The 22691-nt window shown below is 35.9% G+C and overlaps 1 protein-coding gene across 1 annotated transcript in view; it reads left to right on the top strand.

Moving 5' to 3' along the window:
* The window catches only part of TMPRSS15 (transmembrane serine protease 15), a 118146-nt gene that overhangs the window by 66979 nt on the left and 28476 nt on the right, over positions 1-22691 (top strand). The window contains exons 17-18 of the mRNA XM_059165275.1: positions 8409-8519; positions 10067-10199. Of these exons, the coding sequence (XP_059021258.1) occupies positions 8409-8519; positions 10067-10199 (244 nt within the window). The remainder of the gene's footprint in view (positions 1-8408; positions 8520-10066; positions 10200-22691) is intronic.

The following is a 22691-nucleotide window of genomic DNA, read 5'->3' as shown; positions in this document are numbered from 1 at the left end:
TCAGATCAGCTTTGGGGCACCTGGGTGGCTCAGGAGGTTAAACACCTGACTGTTGATTTCTGATCATGTCGTGATCTCAGGGTCATGGGATCCAGCCCTGTCTTGGGCTCCATGCTCAGATGTCTGCTGGAGATTCTCTCCCTCTCCCTCTGCCTCTCTCACCTCTCTCTCTCAAATAAATAAATGAATCTTTAAAAAATCAAATCAGCTGTATATATTACCCATTTAATGATGAATACTTACAGACGATATAGTGATATTTCTGAGATTTTGTGGGAGAATTTAATGTAGGGGCATCAATATCATCTATTTGGCATCTATCATCTATTATTTGAATGCAAAAGAATTAATTCTTCCAAGTATCTTAAAGTAGTGTAAGAAAATACCAAATACCTACTCTGCTGGAGAAGAAGGCTTCCCAAACTTTTTCAAAGAGTGATGTCATGGAAATAACTTTTTAAAAAAGTATTATATATTTTTTTTAATTTTTTATTTTTTATAAACATATATTTTTTATATACATATATTTTTATCCCCAGGTCTGTGAATCACCAGGTTTACACACTTCACAGCACTCACCAAATCACATACCCTCCCCAATGTCCATAATCCCACCCCCTTCTCCCCAACCCCCTCCCCCCGGCAACCCTCAGTTTGTTTTGTGAGATTAAGAGTCACTTATGGTTTGTCTCCCTCCCAATCCCATCTTGTTTCATTTATTCTTCTACCCACTTAAGCCTCCATGTTGCATCACCACTTCCTCATATCAGGGAGATCATATGATAGTTGTCTTTCTCTGCTTGACTTATTTCGCTAAGCATGATACGCTCTAGTTCCATCCACGTTGTTGCAAATGGCAAGATTTCATTTCTTTTGATGGCTGCATAGTATTCCATTGTGTATATATACCACATCTTCTTGATCCATTCATCTGTTGATGGACATCTAGGTTCTTTCCATAGTTTGGCTATTGTGGACATTGCTGCTATAAACATTCGGGTGCATGTGTCCCTTTGGAATTAATAAAATTGATAAACCCCTGGCCCGACTTATCAAAAAGAAAAGAGAAAGGACCCAAATAAATAAAATCATGAATGAAAGAGGAGAGATCACAACTAGCACCAAGGAAATACAAACTATTATAAGAACATACTATGAGCAACTCTACGGCAATAAATTTGACAATCTGGAAGAAATGGATGCATTCCTAGAAACATATAAACTACCACAACTGAACCATGAAGAAATAGAAAGCCTGAACAGACCCATAACCAGTAAGGAGATTGAAACAGTCATTAAAAATCTCCAAACAAACAAAAGCCCAGGGCCAGACGGCTTCCCGGGGGAATTCTACCAAACATTTAAAGAAGAACTAATTCCTATTCTCCTGAAACTGTTCCAAAAAATAGAAATGGAAGGAAAACTTCCAAACTCATTTTATGAGGCCAGCATCACCTTGATCCCAAAACCAGACAAGGATCCCACCAAAAAAGAGAGCTATAGACCGATATCCTTGATGAACACAGATGCGAAAATACTCAACAAAATACTAGCCAATCGGATTCAACAGTACATTAAAAAGATTATTCACCACGACCAAGTGGGATTTATTCCAGGGCTGCAAGGTTGGTTCAACATCCGCAAATCAGTCAATGTGATACAACACATCAGTATTATATTTTTTAAACATGATATTTTACACCTGAAGCTAATACAACAAAGTATGTTAACTATACAGGAATTAAAATAAAAAGCTTAATTAAAAAACAATCTGAATTTTTTAAAAAAAGAGAAGAAGAACTGAATATTTTCTTCCAAAAAACATATAGAAATGACCAAAAGGTACATGAAAAGATGCTCAACATCACTCATCATTAGGGCAATGCAAATCCAAACCACAATGAGCTATCAACTCACACCTGTTAAAATGACTATTGTTGAAAAGACAAGTAATCAAAAATAAGTTTTGGTGAGGATGTGAGGATGGGAATGCAAACTGGTACTGCCACTATGGAAAACATTATGAAGGTCTCACAAAATTTAATATTTGGCCTACCATATAATCCAGCAATCCCACTTCTGGATATGAATCCAAAAGACATGAAATCAGAATATCGAAGAGATACCTGTACTTCCATGTTCATTGACGTATTATTTACAATAGCCAAGATATAGAAACAACCTCAGTGTTAATCTACAGATAAATGGATAAAGGTGATGTGGTATATTATATTCAGTGGAACACTATTCATCCATGAGAAAGAAGGAAATCCTGTCATTTGTGACAATGTGGATAAAACTTTAGGGCATTATGCTAAGTGAAATAAGTCAGAGGAAGACAAATACTACATAATATCACATAGGTGGAATCTAAAAAAGTCAAATTCTTAGCAAAGGAAAGAAGTTTATTTTTAAAGAAATGAAGATGAATTATAAAACCAACCGAACTAATGAGATTAAAAATAAAAACTAACTCTAACCAAAAGTGATTTTTTTCATAAATCTGAATAATTGGAATAATTATTGGGCATCCCACCATCTGCAAAAAAGAAATCACTTTGATACAAAACTTTAGAGAAAGGTAGGTCTTAAAACAAACAAACAAACAAAAAAACACAACTTAGATGAGGACAGAGGAAAAAGGTGGAAAGAATAGATCACAAAAAGGAATATAACAATAAATTTCTTCCAACAAAAATATTACAGTTTCTGGTTTTTAGTAGATTTTTATGAGATAAATACAACCCCAAGGATTTTGAAAAATATCACAAGCAATTCTCTTCACAGTAAAAAGCCTAAAGAGCACAATCTACTACTTCTAATATGAAATAAATCCCAAGATTTTGGTGTAGGGGGTTGTTAATACTTGTTTACCCATTTGCTAGATTGCAATTACTATGATCATGTTATTCAAGAAATAAAACATTTAGAGAGAATTTCCGATTGAAGCTTGAATAGCGGATTCCATGACCAACACCGTGTGGTGAATATTCTGGAAATGTGGATTCCCAACACTCCTGGACACAGGACAGTTGCTGCTGCAGAGTAGAAAATGGAGTGAATGAGTCGTCATCAGCACAATCTTCTCCCAAAGGGATTTTTACACCAAAAGACTGAAAAGCAATTATAGAAACAGGGAATTGGCAGTGGAAGATAATCAAGCTGGTAATGGAAAGAGAGGTTGAGCACACTTATCTGTTTATATGGTTCCCTGCTTTGATGATCACTTTAGAAGTATAAAAGGGATATCACAAATTTTCAGCATTTATGCACTTCGTTTATCTTCTGAGATATTTTAAGGGCACCTTCAAACCCATTCAACTGAAATATAAAACAATTGTATAGCATATTTTTGTATCTCCTTTCCTTGTCCTATTTTTAGCATTTCCTTGTAAATTAAACTAGAGTATATGAAATATAGATTTATTAAGATCGGTCTCCCATAAACGTCCCCTCATTGCTCTTTTCTGATACTCAGGGTCTTAATTTGGAATTCAATAGTGCTTATCAGGCAACTGTGGAAGTGGCAGCTGATTACATTTAGGGGTTTAGAGCCCTCCCCAGACTGTGTGGCATGTGCCTTAGAGATCAATTCAGTTCCATTTAAAGCCAAGCATATGTTGACTAAATGAGGCAGGGCTACTGGAGACTTCATAAAAAGAAGATGGGGAAATTCAATTCTTAGCAATATTTCTTCTTCCCTCTCTCACTATGGGCATAAAATGATTGGAAGTAAGATTTCAGAGGCCACAGAGAGTTACACTTTGGATTAAAGACTTCTTAATGAAGCTGAACTATATGTTGCAAAGAATCAGAATCCAGTTCATGCATGTAAGGAAAATTTTGAAAGACTTTATTCACACTTTCTCCACATTTTATAATTTCTACTCAGTGCAGGAATAATCGATCATTTTGCCTCATTCAGCATTTTTTCATTGTATGCATCCATTTTATGGAAGCAAGTTATTATTTTTTTTCTAGACTCATAGAGTATAACCTCAACAGCTTCAGGCCACAGTGCAAAAATAAATCACCAATTTTCAAATCTTTATGCATGTATTCATTCATATTTTCATTCAGAAATTTAAATTTCCATTCAGCAAATATGTGCTTTACTAAATAAATATAGCCTGATGACACTAGTAAAAGAGTAAAATTATCAATAAACTTATCTATGATTAAATTGTTGGCATTGAGAACTCATTTTTACATAATGATTTTAACAAGCTATGAAAACAAAGTAATGAGATAATTTAAAAATAAGTCATGGTGAGTAATATTCTCTAGTAAGATATTTAATCATGGATATGTAATTAAGCTGTCAACTTTTTAAATAAACATAATATATATCAAAGTATAGATTTAAAATAGAATATATAAATACAAACACATGTATACCTAATTTTGAGCCTTCTTGCTTTTTAAAGGAAAATTAATAGTGGAGAAATAAAATATAAAATCAGTAAAATATTAATGTTTGCATTAGAATGTGCAATTGTCTTTACCCATTTATCATCTCACTAATCTGGTTAAAAAGTATGTGTTTGTGAAACAAATTGATAATTACATTTACAAGAACATCCCTAATAGTATTATAGTTGACATATGTAACCTACTTCTCTCATTGAGGTAGAGATTTGTAGAAACAACCAGGCCAGCCACGTCTCTCTTAAAATTTTTTTTTTTAAATTAATGTGACTTAAATTTGGGTTGCAAAGCTTCAAAGTTTAAAATAAAGTATAAACAATCCCAATTATTGTTTTAACAGATCCAGAGGAAAAAATTAAGGATGATTTCTTGTTGTTTATACTGTTATCTGGAGGAAAGTAGGACAACTGGACATGGAAATGAGAATGTTAATAAGATATCAATGAGGGGCGCCTGGGTGGCTCAGTGAGTTAAAGCCTCTGCCTTCTGCTCAGGTCATGATCTCTGGGTCCTGGGATGGAGCCCCGCCTCAGGTTCTCTGCTTAGCAGGGAAGCTGCTTCCTCCTCTCTCTCTGCCTGTCTTTCTGTCTACTTGAGATCTCTGTCAAATAAATAAATAAAATATTTTTTTAAAAAATCAATGAAAGGGATGCCTTCAAAGTGTTACACCTTTTCCTGTTCAGAATATTATTCATTGAACATTCAATTTATCCATACTGGTATACCAAATACCTTTCTTAACTTTCTTTTTTTTTTTTTTTTTAAGATTTTTTTTATTTATTTGAGAGAGAGAGGAGGAGCCAGGAGCAGAGGGAGAAACAGGATCCCCACTGAGCAGTGAGCCTGAAGTGGGGCTTGATCCCAGGACTCTGGGATCATGACCTGAGCCAAAGGCAGATGCTTAACCAACCTAGTCACCCAGGTGCCTCCCATATAGATTTCTTTTTTTATTTTTAACTGACTCTCAGCATACACTAAGACATAATCTTCTTTATCCCCATTAGACAGTAAAAGAAACTAAGGCTCAGAAAGAGTCATTTAGTTGCTTGAGGTTGAAAATTAGCGTAAAGAAAATGGCTAAATTTTAGATCAAACCAAGGTCATAAGATTCCAGAGCTTATGTCTAAGCCACCATTCAAACATAAACAAGCATATTTTATCTTCATAATTTGTAGACTCAGTTTCTGTTTTGCAAATCAATAGAGTCACCATTAGCGAAGCAACTTCCCAATTTTAAAAAAAAGTATTTCTTTGAAATCATACTTTAAAAAATTGCTTTATGTTATGTCAATTCTGTTACTAGGGTTCATTCTGATCTTTGAGGTATATTGCTCATTTAACATAAGTTAATTCACTTAATGTTTAGCAGATACTACTGATTTCCCACTTTATGCCAAACATGTAAATTTCATGTTTCAGTTGGTAAACTGTATATTCATTTTTTTTCAAGATTTTATTTATCTATTTGACAAAGAGAGATCACAAGTAGGCAGAGATACAGGCAGAGAAGGAGGGAGAGGAGGAAGCAGGCTTCCTGCTGAGCAGAGAGCCTGATGTGGGGCTCGATCCCAGGACCCTAGGATCATGACCCAGGTGCTCCTAGGTATTAAATTTTCTTAACTGGGTAAGTAAGACTCACTTTTAGATATTAAGATATAATGTCAAATACAGCATCAAAACTTCAATCTAGTCTAGTTCAAAGTTTCTTTTCTCTCCCAGTTCTGGTACAAAACTTAGCCTAACAGCTTTTAAGATAGAGGAGAGTAGAAATGTTGCCTTTGACTCATTTACTACCCATTTCCTTTCTATCTTGCTGTAACTATAGTGTCCAAGGAGAGGCAAACAGAAAAATTCTATCACTGCTGTATTTTTCTTTTGGCTGCTTGTCCTATATGGCAGTTGTCACTCAATTTTCCAGTGTGCATTGGTCAAAAGGAAGGCCATGCTCTTTTCCCACATGGAGAAAATGCAGGCTGTTTCTACTGCCATCCTCTCTCCTGGCCCCTAACTACCAACAAGGGAAGTTCTAGACTAACTTCTGACTTTAAATGTATTATACCGGATGTGAACATAAGTCTTTATTTGTACAGCTATATGCCCACAAACATTAAGAAACTAAAGTCATCACCACCTCCTTTGAAGTTATTCACTATATTTCAGTTTTGTCTGGTATTTTTTAAAAAGCTGATCATGAAATCAAATTATCTGGTTTTGACCAGCATTTCTTATTATAAAATGGAATAAAATAGAATAGATAAAAATTCAGAGTTGAATAGAATAGAAAAGAACAGAACCAAATAAGGGTATTTAATTTAGTTACACACACACACATGAGTTGAAAGAAAATATAAAAACTCTTGCATTAATCCCATGGAAGCACTACCCCTTGTGATTCTTTAGTGTAAAAGAATTTCAGGTGAGGAGTGATTGATGGCCTTCCTTTAAGGCCACTCATATGAATTATTGTATTGGAGTTTCCCTCACTTGGGGTGCTGGATGGCACCATCTTCCCCTCTCCCACTTGAAGATCCTCTTCCTCAAGGGAATTATGCATTTTTTTAAGAAAAAAATAATCCTCTTTACATATATATATATATATATATATACACACATACACACATATGTATATATATGTATATTGCTGGAAATAGGTGATGGGTATTAGTAATTACTGCACCAATTTTAATACTTTTTGTAGCAAGTGTTGTATGTCTACATGTGGTATCTCTTTTTATAGTGTAATGGTGCTTATCAATACTCTCAGATTCAGGGCTACAACCTATTTTTAAAACTGTAAGAATAATTCCTTTCAAGTGACATTACATTTTATCATTATAAATTGAGAAAGTCCATATGGAGATTAATACAGTTCAGTTCTGAAACAACTTCAACATGAACTGTATCTCCTTGAATACAATATAATAGTTTATGATTAATACCCATAATAGCTTTCAAAATATAGGTTTCCTTATTTTTATCAAGAGCTTTTGCTTCCCCATTATAATCATCCTTGTACAACATAGGGGAAGAAACACCAAGCTTCTCCATACCGAACCACTATCTCCCTTCTCAGGGAAGCCAAATTCCACGTGGCCTTCAATGGAGATCCTCATACTGGCATGTAGCTATCCCTCCCAAGTCTTAGTAGGAAATCACGATGAAGGAGCAAACCCCACTTGCCCTGAGCAAAACCCTGCAAGATCAAACAGTTCAAGGAAAGAGCAGCATTCACTTTCCTCCAACAATGAGTATTTTCTGTAGGCCTATTTTTGCATCACTCAAATTCTGGAAACCAACAGTGCCTCTAGATCCATTCAGTTCCTTCCTTGTCCAGCCTCTTCATTTGCCTTCTGATTCTTCACTTGCAATCACATGCTTGACTCCAACCCTGATTTACTTGTTTGGAGCTCCATCTTTAAGCTCCTCACAAATTACTGCTGATGCAGAGTTTCCTTTTCTTTGTGACTACTTTTCCCCACCTGACCCATGTGTTCACTGTTTCCAGCCTGGTCCAGCTTTGGTCCTGCCCAGAGGCAACTTCCACATTTCTCTATAGTATAGGTTTGGATGTATCATTTGGATGGTGAAATCAATAAATGTTTTCATGCTTCTGTAACATTCCAATGTATGTTTGTATGTTCATTTGGGGTGGACAAGTTTATTGAAGAGACTAACAGAGATGTTGAGGGAGAGATGTATCCTAAACCTCTTAGCCATCTCTTGGAACTGCTCTGTGCTCTGCTACAAAGATGTCTAAGGTTTTCTCCACACTTTTCTCAAGTCATGTCTCTGGCTTTGACACTGCTTTTGTGGAGGTATTCTGAGCAACTAAATGTATATAGTCTTACCTGATATTAAATCTAGCTCAACCATGCACTGCTGTAGAAGGCTGATGTGTAAAGAGGTAGAAAAGGGATGGATATTATAGGTTTATTTATGTGTCTCTCTTCACCCTATAGATAAATATTTTCTCTCCATAGAGCCCTGCAAGGAAGACTATTTTCAGTGTAAGAATGGAGAGTGTGTTCCTCTGGTGAATCTCTGTGATGGTCTTCTACACTGTAAGGATGGTTCAGATGAAGCCCATTGTGGTATGTTCTATTTTGAGAACACTTTTCTCACTTTAGCCTTTACATTTGGAGTCTACAAATGTAAAAAGAAAGATTAGGAATGTGTTTATCAGGATGTGTTTTGGTGCTCTTGGGTATGATCATTCCCCAGTGATTTCATCTTCTCCAATGCCATTCTGGTTAGGAGAAAAGTTAATGTGCAGACCCCTGTTTTTGTTTATTTGTCTACTAACATTTGACTACATTTAGTAATTTTAAGTCTAGGACAACCCACATTCACATAGAAAGCATAAAACACCACAGAGAGTCAGTGGCCGGCACCAGGTGTTCTAGCACTGCCCTTAGGGACTATGATGCCCTGCCCACTGCCTGCATAAGGAGACAGACACCCTCATGTTTACTTGGAACTATGTTAGACTTGCTCTTTTGCATTCTTGGTTTTCTGTACCTATTCTTCCTGCTTTGTTGAGTCTGTAATCTAGCCCAATTCTAGATCTCTATAATGGGATGAGCAATGGCTACTTCTTGCTTTTATTTCTAAACAAATGTTTAATGCTACTTATTATGTGTCCCACGCTATAACTGAGCACTGTAAAGCAATCTTAACAATTAGCTCTTTTTAGCCATGAGAAACCTGAGGCTTGGAGAAGTTAAGTGGCTGCCAAAGATCACATACCTAGTAAGGGCTAGAGTTGCCTTTTCAACTTAAGTCTGTCTGATTCTAAAGTCAATGCTCTTATTTTTCTCAGAATAGGAAAAAAAAACTGTAAACAATAACATTAATTACAGAATTACAGTAGGTGTTTGTGGTGAAGCTATCATTGCTCATATTTCACCTGTTTGATAAACTCACTCAACTTGACCCAGTCCCTACCTGGCCACTCATAACCTTTATACTGTATCCAACATGCTTGTAGGATGGCGGGGAAGAAGATGGAAACCAATCAACAACAACAACAACAAAAAAGCAAAGCCAAAGAAAATAGCTTCTAGGGAAGGAAGTAGAGAAAAAAAAAATGCTTGAAGTTGTTTCTGAACTTGAATTTTCCTTCTTTTAGAAATTAAGCTAGTAAGACATGCTCCTCACCAATAACTTTATTTTCTGTTTATTTGCTGTATTGATATGCGATAAACTTCCATATCTCTGCCTTTTCCATTTTTATAGTTCTATGAAAGAGCAATGTTATGTCTGTCAAATTTGTATTTTTCGATTTAGGGCTTCTAACATACTCTTAAGAAAAATTATCATCAATCTCTAAACTCTAAATGTTAAGAATATTACATATGTACTTTACTATTTTTTTTTTTCTTTTGAGAGAGAAAGCAGCAAGGAAAGAGGAGGGGCAAAGGGAGGGCAAGAGAGAGAAACTTAAGCAGGCTCCACCCCCAGTGCAGAGCCTGGCAGGTTCCATCTCAGGACCCTGAGATCATGACCTGAGTTGAAATCAATAGTCGGATGCTTAAACAACTGTGCCACCCACGCATCCCAACACGTGTTGTTTAGAGCCCATGATTTACTTTTGACGACTTAGGTCAAAATGACCCTCTGTGTGATCAAATCTCTTTAGTGCGTCTTTTCAACAGCACACTGAACAACAATGGTTTGGTGCAGTTCAGAATCCTGAGTACGTGGCATGGAGCTTGTGCTGACAATTGGACCACCCAGATTTCAAATGACGTCTGTCAGCTGCTAGGACTAGGGTAAGTAATTCTACTCAGCTCTGTTTTAAGAGATTCTCAAACTTTTTTATCAGTATTGAATTGGGTTTATTAAGACATTTTTTTAAATTTATGGCAGTTATGAATTTAGAAAATACATGTGAGCAAAAGGAAGAAAATAAAAAACATTTCAAAAACAACCACTGTTAATAACCTTTTTATAAATATGATATAAATGTAAGTATATAAAAATAATGTCTTATAAAATCATACAAAATGTTATATTATGCTGTTTTATAGCTGACTTACACAACATTTCTCATACCATTACATATTTTCTATAGATTATCAAAGAAAATTAAATATTCTATGTAATACTATATCACCAGATATATACCATATATATATATGTAAGTATATATATATATGTAATATATATATATATATATAATATATCACTAACCACACAGGCCCTTAGAGAACATGCAATTGCTGTATCTTTGCAACATTTCCACAATAATTTCTTTGGAAAATCTGTAGCAGGATAATTACTGTGAGAAAAGGTATACAAAATTTCAAGATTTTTTTGAAGTTGCATAATGAAAGTGATAATTAAATATTAATGATGCACCTAAAATTTATTATAGTTCCAGTCTGTCATAATATATTACATCAAAAATACAAGTTCAACATTTTCATTTTTTTTACTTTCCCACCAATCTCAAAAGTAATGAGCTTTAAAATAGAAGGAAATCATAGTGATAATCTTCTTTTAAGTTGTATAATCAACTCTAATTTAGCATTCTGGTCCTTTGGTATTCATGATTTGGGAGATTTAACTATATTAGATCATGGATGGTTATTTTATCACTTATAGTACTATATTATTTGCTAGTCTGTCCTGTCATATTAAATAATAAAATCTATAAATATAGAAACTATGACTATTTTATCCATTACTGAATGCTAATATTCAGACTTATGATTGTCTCAATATATAGATATTAAAAAACATTTAAAGCAATAAATTATTCATTACATATAAATATATGTGCATATAAAATAGAAATAACTAGCTATTTAAATGGCCAAAGTTGTTCAACTATAAATCATTATCATTTTCCTTCTGTCCTGATGGGGAGTGATTTTCTAATCCATCCTAAAAATTTCATATAAAGTGAAAAATTCAACATCCACACATACCCACAGCATTTGACAATTATCTCAACTGTTCCTAGTTCATCAAAATCAAAGGTAATTGATTGCTTTCTTTATAAGGGGCCCTTCTTTCTAGCTAATAATCATATAGTCTTCATACTATAAAAAGATTTTCAAAATTTATTTCAAAATGTTTATTTTTTTAAACCCAACCCAAGACATATTTCCCACTAGAAATAACCATAGGTCTTAATGTAATCTATAATGGCTTGATGTAATCTATAATCTATAATGGCTATTTAATTTCTAGTAGACTGGAAAAGGTTCATTGTATATTAATACCAATCTAGTGCCTAACCACCACATATAGGTATTTTACCATAGGAAAATATGCTGAGTTCCCATTCAGAGTATCAGAAATGCCCCATAATTTCTTGCAGTTTGAAATGAAAGTTCTCAATGTCCTTTACTTCCTAAAATGCTGTTCATTCAGAATGTGAACTCTCCAGCTTTAAGCCTCATTCAAGTGATGTCAACCTCATCAGGAAATCAAATTCCTTAAAGAGCAAAGGGAGGATGTGAGCTTTATCACCCTTTATGTAAATAATCCTCATTTTGATTTATATGCATTAAATGGAGACTTCCTGTACTTTATATATTAGTTTCTATAATACATTATAGCTTGCATTCTAACAAAAATTCTTTCAACATGAGAAACTTTGAGACATAAAGAGGCTTGGAGGAAGGTGAGCTGTAGAGGGAATAATGTTTTTTTGATGAAGGGTTGACAAATCGTTGAAACTGAAAGTTGTTTATTTATCCTCACTTCAAGAAAAGCACAGGATAAGTGGCATTGATTCCAGATTCCTACTTTAATGTTGATTTTAGTTCAATAGTAAGTTCACACAAGTGAGCCCCTACGAAGTCATTTGATTTCACTACTGAATTTGTCAGTTATTCTTAGGAATTGTTTTATAGAATCAGGAATTTAGTAAAGATTAAGCTAAGGCGATTGGTAACTTGAGCTTGTTTCCACAAGTGATGAATCCACATACTCTGGATGATGGAGCTTGTGTTCCAATTCACCATCTATCTAGGCATCATTGTATGGTTATAGACACAGGAGGTTCTTTTTTTCATTCTGGTTGTGAATCTTAACTGAAGAGTTTCCTGGAGGACATATGGGGTCAAGATGAATCATTTATAGAGACCAAAATATCAATATTTTCACTGATAGAAATTTTTAAAATTTGAATAAAATACATTAGCAATTCCTACAATTGCATGAAAGAGAATATTAAAAAGGAAAATACCTTCATTACTTTTTAACAGTTGCTAATAAAAATGTATTATTTTGATGACTTTTGGATCAGAAATTTAAGCATTAGCAATAATATTGTGTCTGTCCCATGGATGGGTAAAACATGGTTTTGCTTTAAGTATGGTGGGAACAGACATATAAAAAGATAATGACAATGTAACATGATAAACACAATGTCTTAAAGGAGACCCACTCACTATGGGCATGTCAGGGAAGGCATTCTAGGAAACAGGTTGAGCTGAGTGAATGACAGGCAATCCCACACAACTGTGTACTATCTATTTACATGTTTCTCCTAGACAGATTTTATACTCTCTAGTTCACTGACTTCATTTCCTATGAATCACAGTCCTTCCAGCAGGAGACAGGGACAAAAAAACTAGATTTTTTAGTGTGTATCAAGCAAATCCCACTGCCTTAGATACAATGTTTTTGATGAAGGTCAGGTACTTGCTTTCTTCAGAAATGAGTCAGGTAATCTCTGCAAAGACTTTAATCTTTGGGCCTACACTTATTAAATAGTCTCTGTAGTGCTCTAGTAATTGAAAGAAAGTTATAGCCTTAATGAGAATGTGTCTAGACTGGCGCATAGTAACCGAAAGAAAACTTCGTGAGTTTAAAATGATGTGTTTGGTACAGTGGAAAGTAATTTAGGAGTCAATTTATTAAAAAGGCACTGTAGTCTCTCAAGATTATTTATGCAGATAGGGTACAAAATGCAATTCCCCAAAGACTCTAGTAAATCATGTGAGGCAGATTTCATCAGCCTTCCCTCCTTTAAATGAAACATTTTCATTCTCTGCCATTTATAGCATGCATAAGTAAAAAAGTACTTTAAATAACACTTTCATGTCCCTGATCAAAGTATGAAAGAAAACATTTTACAGCAGTTCAAGGATAAATGTTAAAGAAATTTAGGGGAGTGATTTTTAAAACATTTCCTAGGAAAGCACCCTACCTCATTATTAACCCAATACATGAACTATGTGGTTGACTTGCCTTGCTAAGCCATTTAAAAACTACAAGTCATCAAGTCTGAACAGCTTCACAGAATTTAGGAAATATTAATGTCTTAAAGATAGAGTTGAATATGCATGCCCCTATTAGGCTGCTTATGAAGAGCTGCTGTTAATTTTTAAATCCTATGCAAGATACCTTCAGTTCAAACGTGAAAAGCCTCAGGTTGAGTCTCTCATTCCCAATCCAAAATAAGAAATGGAATTACTTCTTCCATTTCAGAGGTGTTTTGAAACTGCAGGGGAGTTGGGGGTAAAATGTTGTTTTTATTAGCCTTCCAAATAATCAGAGCATTAATGATGTAATATCCTCTATAGGCACCACCACAGATTTGTATCCACAATTAAACACTGGGTCCCGGAAAACTGAAAATAGAGCCTGTGTTCCATAGTAGTTTTAAAAATCAGTAGACAAGAAGTTTTTCTGCTCTTGTTCATACTTCCTGTCATTGTCCCCAAATTTTCAACTATGTAGGAAAAGCTTTAACACAAAACAACAACAAAGATAAGGTACAGGAATTAGTAGGAAAATTTAACTACTAACTTCTACTTTAAATAATTTGTTTTGGTATTTGCTAACTTCACAAAGAAATAATTAAATACTGTTTTCTATTATTTTTAATTTCTAACTTGGAAAGTGTAGCATCAAAGGAAAATTTGTATCATATTTTTAGCTACTTTCCTAGGGTGAGATGGGGTAGGGGCAGGTTGTGGGCAAGGTGGTGGGAAAAATTGAATTTTGCTTGGTCTAATTGGCCAAGCAAAAATGTTCATCATTTACCCAATATACAAACTATAACTCTGATATTTTCCCTATTTTAAAATTAGAAATGAATTAACTAAAAATAAGTAAGGAGAAAACAATTACAGCAAAGCATAATAATTTTATAACTTTCTAAGGTTCGTATTTAGTAAGTTTATTATTCACCATATTATGAAAAGTGCCGTAGCTAGAACATTCTGTCTGCTATGGGTAAGGGAGTGAAAGCAGGTGTACCACTGACTAGTAATTAAAGAGTTTGGTCAGCAGCCCCTAAAGCTGGTTATAGTTAGAATCACCTTGTCTTTTACCCAGACATTTGGATTCAGTGTGGCCCATGGTTTTTGACGTTGGATTCTTAGGACCAAACTAGCAGCATCTGCAAGCCTGGAATGCATGTACAGAAATGCAAATTCTGGAGTTCCACTGGAGACCTGATCTTGAGCAAGTCTAGGGTAGAGTTGGCAAACTGTGGTTGTGAAAGAGCCTTTCAGGTGATTCCGATGCTAAAGCGTGAGAACCGCGGTCTAGGGTAGGCTTCCTTAACCTACTCTTGCATGCCTATGGTCACTTTTGGCAGTCTGCTGAAATTTACCAACCTCTTCTTAGATTTGCATATTTAAGAGTAAAAAATAAAACATGCATGATTACAAAGGAAATTAACTTCCTTAAAAAATAACTATCAATGGGCACCTAATGGCCCAATTCGTTAAGCATCTAACTCTTGATTTCAGCTGAAGGTCGTGAGATCAAGCCCTGGCATGGAGCCTGCTTGAGATTTTCTCTCTCTCCTTCTGCCCCCAGCCCTGGCAACTCACGGACACTCTCTCTTTAAAAAAAAAAAAATTAAAAAATAACTAGCAAAATATTATAATATCATATAGTGATATGTATTTATTTAGGTTTTGGATAAGATACGTTGGAGGTTCTAATGATTACTGTAAGACAAAAATTAGCATAAATTATATTTTTAGATGTATGCACCCACTGTAATGTTTGCTTTTGTGACAAAATTATAGGTGTTATTATCAGTCACTACATTTGTATAAGAAAGGAAGATACATTTCAATTAAAAGTTAGCAAACGTTAATATGTAACTATTTCTTATCTAATTACAAACCCCTTACTTATTATCACAGACAAATAGCTTCACAGACCCCAGACCTAGGCTAGTGTGAGGCCCAGAGGTCTTGGGTCTTTGCAGAGTCCCAGGTGATTTTGGTGGGGTAATCTTGTCATCTCAATGGAACCCATGAACTTTTGTGTACTTGTTTCGGTAGAAAACAGAGAACTTGTATAAAGCATCTCTAAAGTCTGGCAGTTTGATTTCAACTGGTATCAAAAGCAAAAATAAAGTGAAATGAAACAGAAAATCAAACTTTTCTTTCTTTCTTTTTTTTTAAATTTTTTTTAAAGACTATATTTGACAGACAGATATCACAAGTAGGTGGGGAGGCAGGCAGAGAGGAGGAAGCAGGCTCCCCGCTTAGCAGAGAGTCAGATACAGGGGCTCCATTCGGGGCTTGATCCCAGAGTCTCAATCCCAGGGTCCTGGGATCATGAATTGAGCTGAAGGCAGAGGCTATAACCCACTGAGCCACCCAGGTACCCCTCTTTTCTTTTTTTTTAATTGAAACCAGCTTGAGGACCATCTCTGACTTAATCCAGGGGACTCCTTAACTTGTCATTCTGACACCAGTCTATTTTGGCTTCTCTTAAAAAAAAAACAAAAAAAAACCTTTCTTGTCCAGTAGCTCAAAATAAACGTAAAGAGCTTAAAGAAATCTCTATAGGAAGGACATCATTAAAAAGGAAAAAAAAAAAAAATCTGTTGCTTGGTTTCACCAACCACACCCTGGAATTATTGCTTTCTCTGAAAAATACATTCCTGATTTCTCTCACTAAGAATTTGAAAACAAATTATTGGGAATTAAGAGACTCTTTTATATGAAATATCATACTCATATTGATACAATTCAGGGAGAATTCTCACTGTCTTTAATTCTTATTTTGACTTGTACTCTAATGGTTATTTTGTAACCCCAGAGAGATTTATGTGGCAAGGAAACTGTTGAGACTATAATCATACATATAAAGGAGTAAGAAAATATCTTTCATGTATGGCACAACTGTGAATCATCTACAATAAATTTTCTACAACCTATAGCTATTTGGTCTATAATAGTCTGGTACAGACTTTTTTTTATTAAACTCAAAAACTTTTTTTTACTCAATCCATTACATATAAACCAATATCCTTTATCATTTCCTTAGATCCTGGTTTTTGAGGAGTTTTTTATTTGTTTGTTTGTTTGTTTGTTTTATTTAAATTCAAGTTAATTAACAAAAAGTGCAGACAGCCAATTGCAGAAAAATGAAACTGGACTACTTTCTCACACCATGCACAAAATTAAAGTCAAAATAGATGGATGACCTAAATGTGAGACAGGAATCCATCAAAATCCTAGAGGAGAATTTCTTTGACCTCAGCTGCAGCAAACTCTTGCTAGATGCGCCTCCAAAGGCAAGGGAAACAAAGGCAAAAATGAACTACTGGGACTTCAAGATAAAATCTTTTGCACAGCAAAAGAAGCAATCAATGAAACTGAAAGGGAACCTATGGACTGGGAGAAGATACTTGCGAATGACATATCAGATAAAGGACTAGAATCCTCAGATCATGTTATTTGTGAGGAATTTTCTATATTCTAAAACAGAACTCATTGAGAACAGGAGAAAACTTTTGCCCTGTGAAATGAATAACAAAAGTTTTCTTGTTCATTTTATTTCCTGTCTAAAAATTATTTCCAATCCCTCAACCTGCAAATAATGCTATATATTCTATGAGACCAGGAGCCGTTTTAAATAAAATTGATAAGAGGGAATAGAATATCCTCTCTGTCCCTTTCTTTAATTTTCCTTCTTCCTCTTTCCCTTATTCTCATTCTTCCTGATTTTTTGCTTCCTTCCTCCCTCTCCTATGCCCTTTCTTCTTTTCTCATTTCCTTTCATTTTCTTCCTTTCTTTATAACCTTACCTTTTCAAAAAGAAATTGAGGTGAATAACAAAAGGTATATGCAATAATATTAATAGAATAGTAGCTGAAAATAAGGTCTGAGGAAATAAAGAGGCAAATTTATAAGACGTATAGGAACAAAACAATTACTAGTATTTGTGCCTGAGTTCCTGGAAACCTGTGCAAAAAGAAAAACGTTAAAAATTGCGTCACTTTAATTATGAGATAGGATAAATGCTCCCAGTTCCATAGGAGAGACAGACACTACATTCTTTTTCTTTTTTTCTTTTAAGATTTTACTTACTTATTTCAAAGAGATTGAGTTCATGAGCAGGAGGAGAACAGAGTGAGAAGGAGAAGCAAACTCCCCACTGAGCGGGGAGCCTGAAGTGGGGCTCAATCCCAGGACCCTGGAATCATGACCTGAGCTGAAGGCAGATGCTTAATTGACTGAGCCTCTCAGGTGCCCCGGAGACACTAAATTCTAAAGGAAATTTTCCATGCATGTCCTTTTAAAGTAGTAATGCATTGAACAAATACGCGCATTGATGCATCCCAATGTTTATAGCAGCATTATCGACAATAACCAAATTATGGAAAGAGCCAAAATGTCCAACAACTGATGAATGGATAAAGAAGAGGTAGCACATATATACAATGGAACATTACCCAGCCATAAAAAAGTGAAATCCTGCTATTTGCAATGACATGGATAGAGCTAGAGAGTACTATGCTAAGCAAAATAAACCAATTAGCGAAAGACAAAAACCATATGATTTCACTTATGTGTGGAATTTAAGGAACACAACAAATGAATGTGGGCCAGGAAAAAGACAGGCAAACCAAGAAGCAGACTCCTAACTATAGAGAACAAACTGAGGGCTGCTGGGAGGGACGAAGGTGGGAGAGATGGGTTAAATGGGGGATGGGGATGACGGAGGGCACTTATTGTGATGAGCACTGGGTGTTATATGTAAGTGATGAATCTATGTAAGTGATGAACCTGAAACCAATATTACACTGTATGTTAACTAACTGGAATTTATTTATTTATGATCTTATTTATTAGTTGACAGAGAGAGAGATCCCAAGTAGGCAGAGTGGCTGGGAAAGGGAGAGGAAGAAGGAGTTTCTCTATGGAGCAGGGATCCTGATGCGGGACTCGATCCCAGGACCCTGAGACCATAATTAAAACCGAAGGCCCACGCCTAAGCACTGAGCCACCCAGGTGCCCCAACTAACTGTAATTTAAATAAAAACTTGGAAAAAAAAAATATATGCACTGAAAAAACCTCATAGTAAATGTAGAGGTGTATGTCATATGCCTCTTATCTAAAAATAAATAAACTCCAACAGCAGTTACGAAAATATAATTCCAAATGAGTCCAAGATATAGTACAGGGATTAAGACCACAGTCTCCAAGATGTTCACCATAAGGATCCTGTTTCTGACAATCTTCCCTAAGTATTATTTCTCTCAGCCACACTTGAGGTAGGAAATGCCAAGAATTTGTTTCCTTCCTAAGACCACGCCATCTGTGGGATAACACAGAACAGCTACCAGACTGACCCATTCGTGTCTCTCTTCTTCTTAATACAGTAGCTTGCGCAAACGAGGAGAACTGATTAGGTGAAAATAATTTTTTTCTCTTGGCATTTTTCCCCTTCTGTGTATCACGAGATCTTAGGAGTTGAGGTCAGAAAATCTAAAAATAATTCAGCTTCCCTATTTGCTAAGCTGTGGTAGTGTTGGGGACTGCTAGGTGTGTTGTGATAAATGTGGTCAAGGAATAAAGCAATTTTAGCTGAAACGTGTCCAATACAGTCATACCGTTTACCCAACTGCCCACATGCCCTGACTCTGAGTAGGGTGTTTTGCCATCCTTTGCCTCAAATCCCTTTCATTCTCCTTTCCCCTGCCTATTCAAACGCCCTCCCCACCTTCTGCCCTGCCAAATCAATCCCTTGATTTCCCACCAGTCTGTAAAAGAAGGTCCATCCTTCTCTAAAACCCTTTTCAGACTAATCCCACCTGGCCCCATTCATGGCTTAAGCCTTGTGGGGTGTGAAATGAGCCGCAGGCCTGACTGCAGCATTTGCAACATTTGTTATTATTCTGTTTAGCTTTAGTGTGTCCAACAGCTTAACAGGTCCCTACCTAAGCTCTTGCTTCCGGGAGGAATTCTTATCAGGGCAAATACAGTCTGAGGAGCAAGACAAAAAATAGGAAACCCAAGCAGGCCTGAGGAAAGACACAGATTTAATACTGTACAAGACCCTCCAGGATAGCTTTCTTATGCTCCCTAGAATCCATCTCTGCGTGTGTTTTTATATTCCATATAGGACCTTAAAAATAATGATTGATGGTGGGTTGCATTTATAGGCTTCTTTTCCAACATAGAATAAGGTTTTCCTGAAGCTAGGGGAGCCCTCTGAGGAGGCATAACCTACACAAATGGTAATAAAGGTTTAGAAAGAGGTAGTCGGGAGGCATTAGTGTGTCACAAGGTAATACCATACGGGCATGTTTCTATGTGATACCGTATTTCTACAGATTCCAAGCAGCTGTGCTAATGTGTGGTAGAGCTATCTAAATCTGCAGAGCTCAAATGTTTAGGCTTTAAAAAATGCAAACTCTCAGCCAGAATCTTGACAGAGTGCCTCTGTAAACATTAAAAATGAATTTTGTTGCAAGAAAAGGAAACTGAGGCAGGGAGCGATTCAGTGACACACTTTAACTGCAGAACTTAATATAGCTTATTCTTTCTCAATTCAATTTTTCAGTCATTCTGAGATTTTGTTTTTCAAAAATAAATGGTGATAATAAAAGGTTGCTAACCTTTCATGTTGCCAAGAACATCTGAAATATATTTTATTGTCTCCATCATTTCTTCAAAACAAGAAGTAGTTGATTATAAACTTGTGTTCTATTTACTGTGGCTACAAACTGGAATAAATTGTGTTCAGTCCAGAAAAGGATGTGTTGACTTTGGCAGGACTTTAAATGCAAGTAGTCGGTCCCAAATTAAATTCCAAATTCTAGCATCTAGCACTGACACTTGGAAATGTTGTATGACCTGATGGCTCTAGATATCGTTCTTGGGCTACTGACATCAGTATGTACAACACAAAATTAATTTCATGAATACTTAATTTTCTTTCCAAAAGAACGTTTCAGTTATTCTGTTCTGTATTCTATATTCCAAAGAATAAATCTGTAGTATTAACTGCAGTCTGTTTCCTCATGTGGATTTGAGACTTAACATGAGGAAACGAAAAGAAGACAATCTCAGAATACAGACTTCATGTCCTTTTCTTTTCCATGTGCATGTATAATCTTTATTTTTTTTTCCTCTGCCAGATAGTGAGAACATCAAATGGAATAACACTGGACAATTCAAGGGTAGAAGTATTAACATTTACTAAATATTCTTTATCTTTAAAGCTTTGCCTCTAGTCTTTTTTTTTTTTCCTTCTAGAATAGGCTTATGTTAAAAATTTACCTGCCAATCCCGTCATAGTATGCCAGTGCTAAGTGTGTAATAAACAGACACTTGATTTTTAAAAATGTATTTATAAATAACATTTCAATATTTTTTCAATTTAATTTTGTCCACATTGTGTTTTGAATTTCTAGAGATATTAACGCAACTTCTCATGACATGTATTAAAAGAGCTAGTGGGACTGCCTGGCTGGCTCAGTCAATAGAGCATACAACTCTTGATCTTGGGGTCATGAGTTAAGTGTAGAACTTACTCATTTAAAAAAAAGCAGAGGGCGGGGAACCTGGGTGCCTCAGTTGGGTAAGCGGGTGAGCTGCTGCCTTCTGCTAGCTCAGGGGGGTCTCTGTTTCTCCCTCTCCCTTCCCCCACTCTCTCTTTCAAATACAATTAAAAAAAAGGGGGGGAGAGATCATCAAGGGATAGAATATAAAACATGTATAGATAATGGAAAAGTGTTAAAACCACATCTATGTATGAGATATATATAAATACGTTTTTTAAAGATTTTACTTACTGGGGCACCTGGGTGGCTCAGTGGGTTAAAAGCCTCTGCCTTCGGCTCGGGTCATGATCTCAGGGTCCTCGGATCGAGCCCCTCATTGGGCTCTCTGCTTGCCAGGGAGCTTGCTTCCCTCTCTCTCTCTCTGCCTGCCTCTCTGCCTACTTGTGATCTCTGTCTGTCAAGTAAATAAATAAAATCTTATTTTTTTTTTAACTTATTTATTTGAGAAAGAGAGAGTGCAGGTATGACCCACAGTGGGATAGCAGAGAATAACACTGTTTTATTATTTTATTATTATTCCTTACTTGTTTTATTATTGTTCCTTACTTGTTTCAAGGGGGAGTTTTACAGACTGTTAGAAAAGGCGGCGGGGCCTGATTGCCTAGGAGGTGGGGCATTTCCTTATAAGTTTAGCAGGTCCTATTTTCCAGGGTAAAGTAAGCTAGCCAAAGCTGGGTTGGAAGATTGTCTATTAAGATTCCTTGACAGTGAGGCCTTTCCTGTGTGGGCTGACAGGTTTAGATCTGTGAAGTGGGCTGGGCTATTGCTGTGGTCTCCATTTTGTGGGCCCTGACATATGAATTCACTTTATCAGTACCTTAAACCAAATTGCCTATCAAATAACTCCAAGTCATGTTGGAAGCCAAAAAGCAGACCCCTGAATGAGTGAAAAATAGACATTATATTTGGCTTTGACAGGGGTTGCTAGACTTGGCAACCATCAAAATCACCCTGAATGTGTTAACAGACAGATGGCTGGGCCCCAGCCCCAGGATTTTTGATGTGGGGGTGAGGGTAGTGGGGAGGGGGTCTGGAATGCAGCTGGGCAATTTGCATTTCTAATATATTCTCTGGAGGCTCATGCTGCTTGCCTGAAGAACATACTGTGGAAATCCTTGAGTCAGGAACATAGAAAACTACCTAGAAGAATATCCAACACAGGTAGGAATTCAGCAGAATAATGATACTGAGATTTATTTATTTATTTATTTATTCATTTATTCATTTATTTGGTGTATTGAGAATATTGTTGCACGAGTTTTCTGCCTTTATTGCCCATTGTTCTTGGTCACACCACTTAGAAGAATGGAGAGATAGACCAGACCAAGAGTGGTGGCAGGCAGCCAAGCAGAGTCTGTTGAGCAATAATATAAAGCTTTGAGGGGGGCAGAGGGTGGCCCTGACCTAGAGCATTCCTGGTTTCTACACTCTCCACTGCTTTTTGGGTTTTATGACTATTTTGTGTTCTGAACTATC

The sequence above is a fragment of the Mustela lutreola genome, chromosome 2 (assembly GCF_030435805.1).
Source record: "Mustela lutreola isolate mMusLut2 chromosome 2, mMusLut2.pri, whole genome shotgun sequence".
NCBI lineage: Eukaryota > Metazoa > Chordata > Mammalia > Carnivora > Mustelidae > Mustela > Mustela lutreola.
The sequence above is the reverse complement of the archived record's forward strand: the minus strand, read 5'-3'. Positions and strand labels throughout refer to the sequence as shown.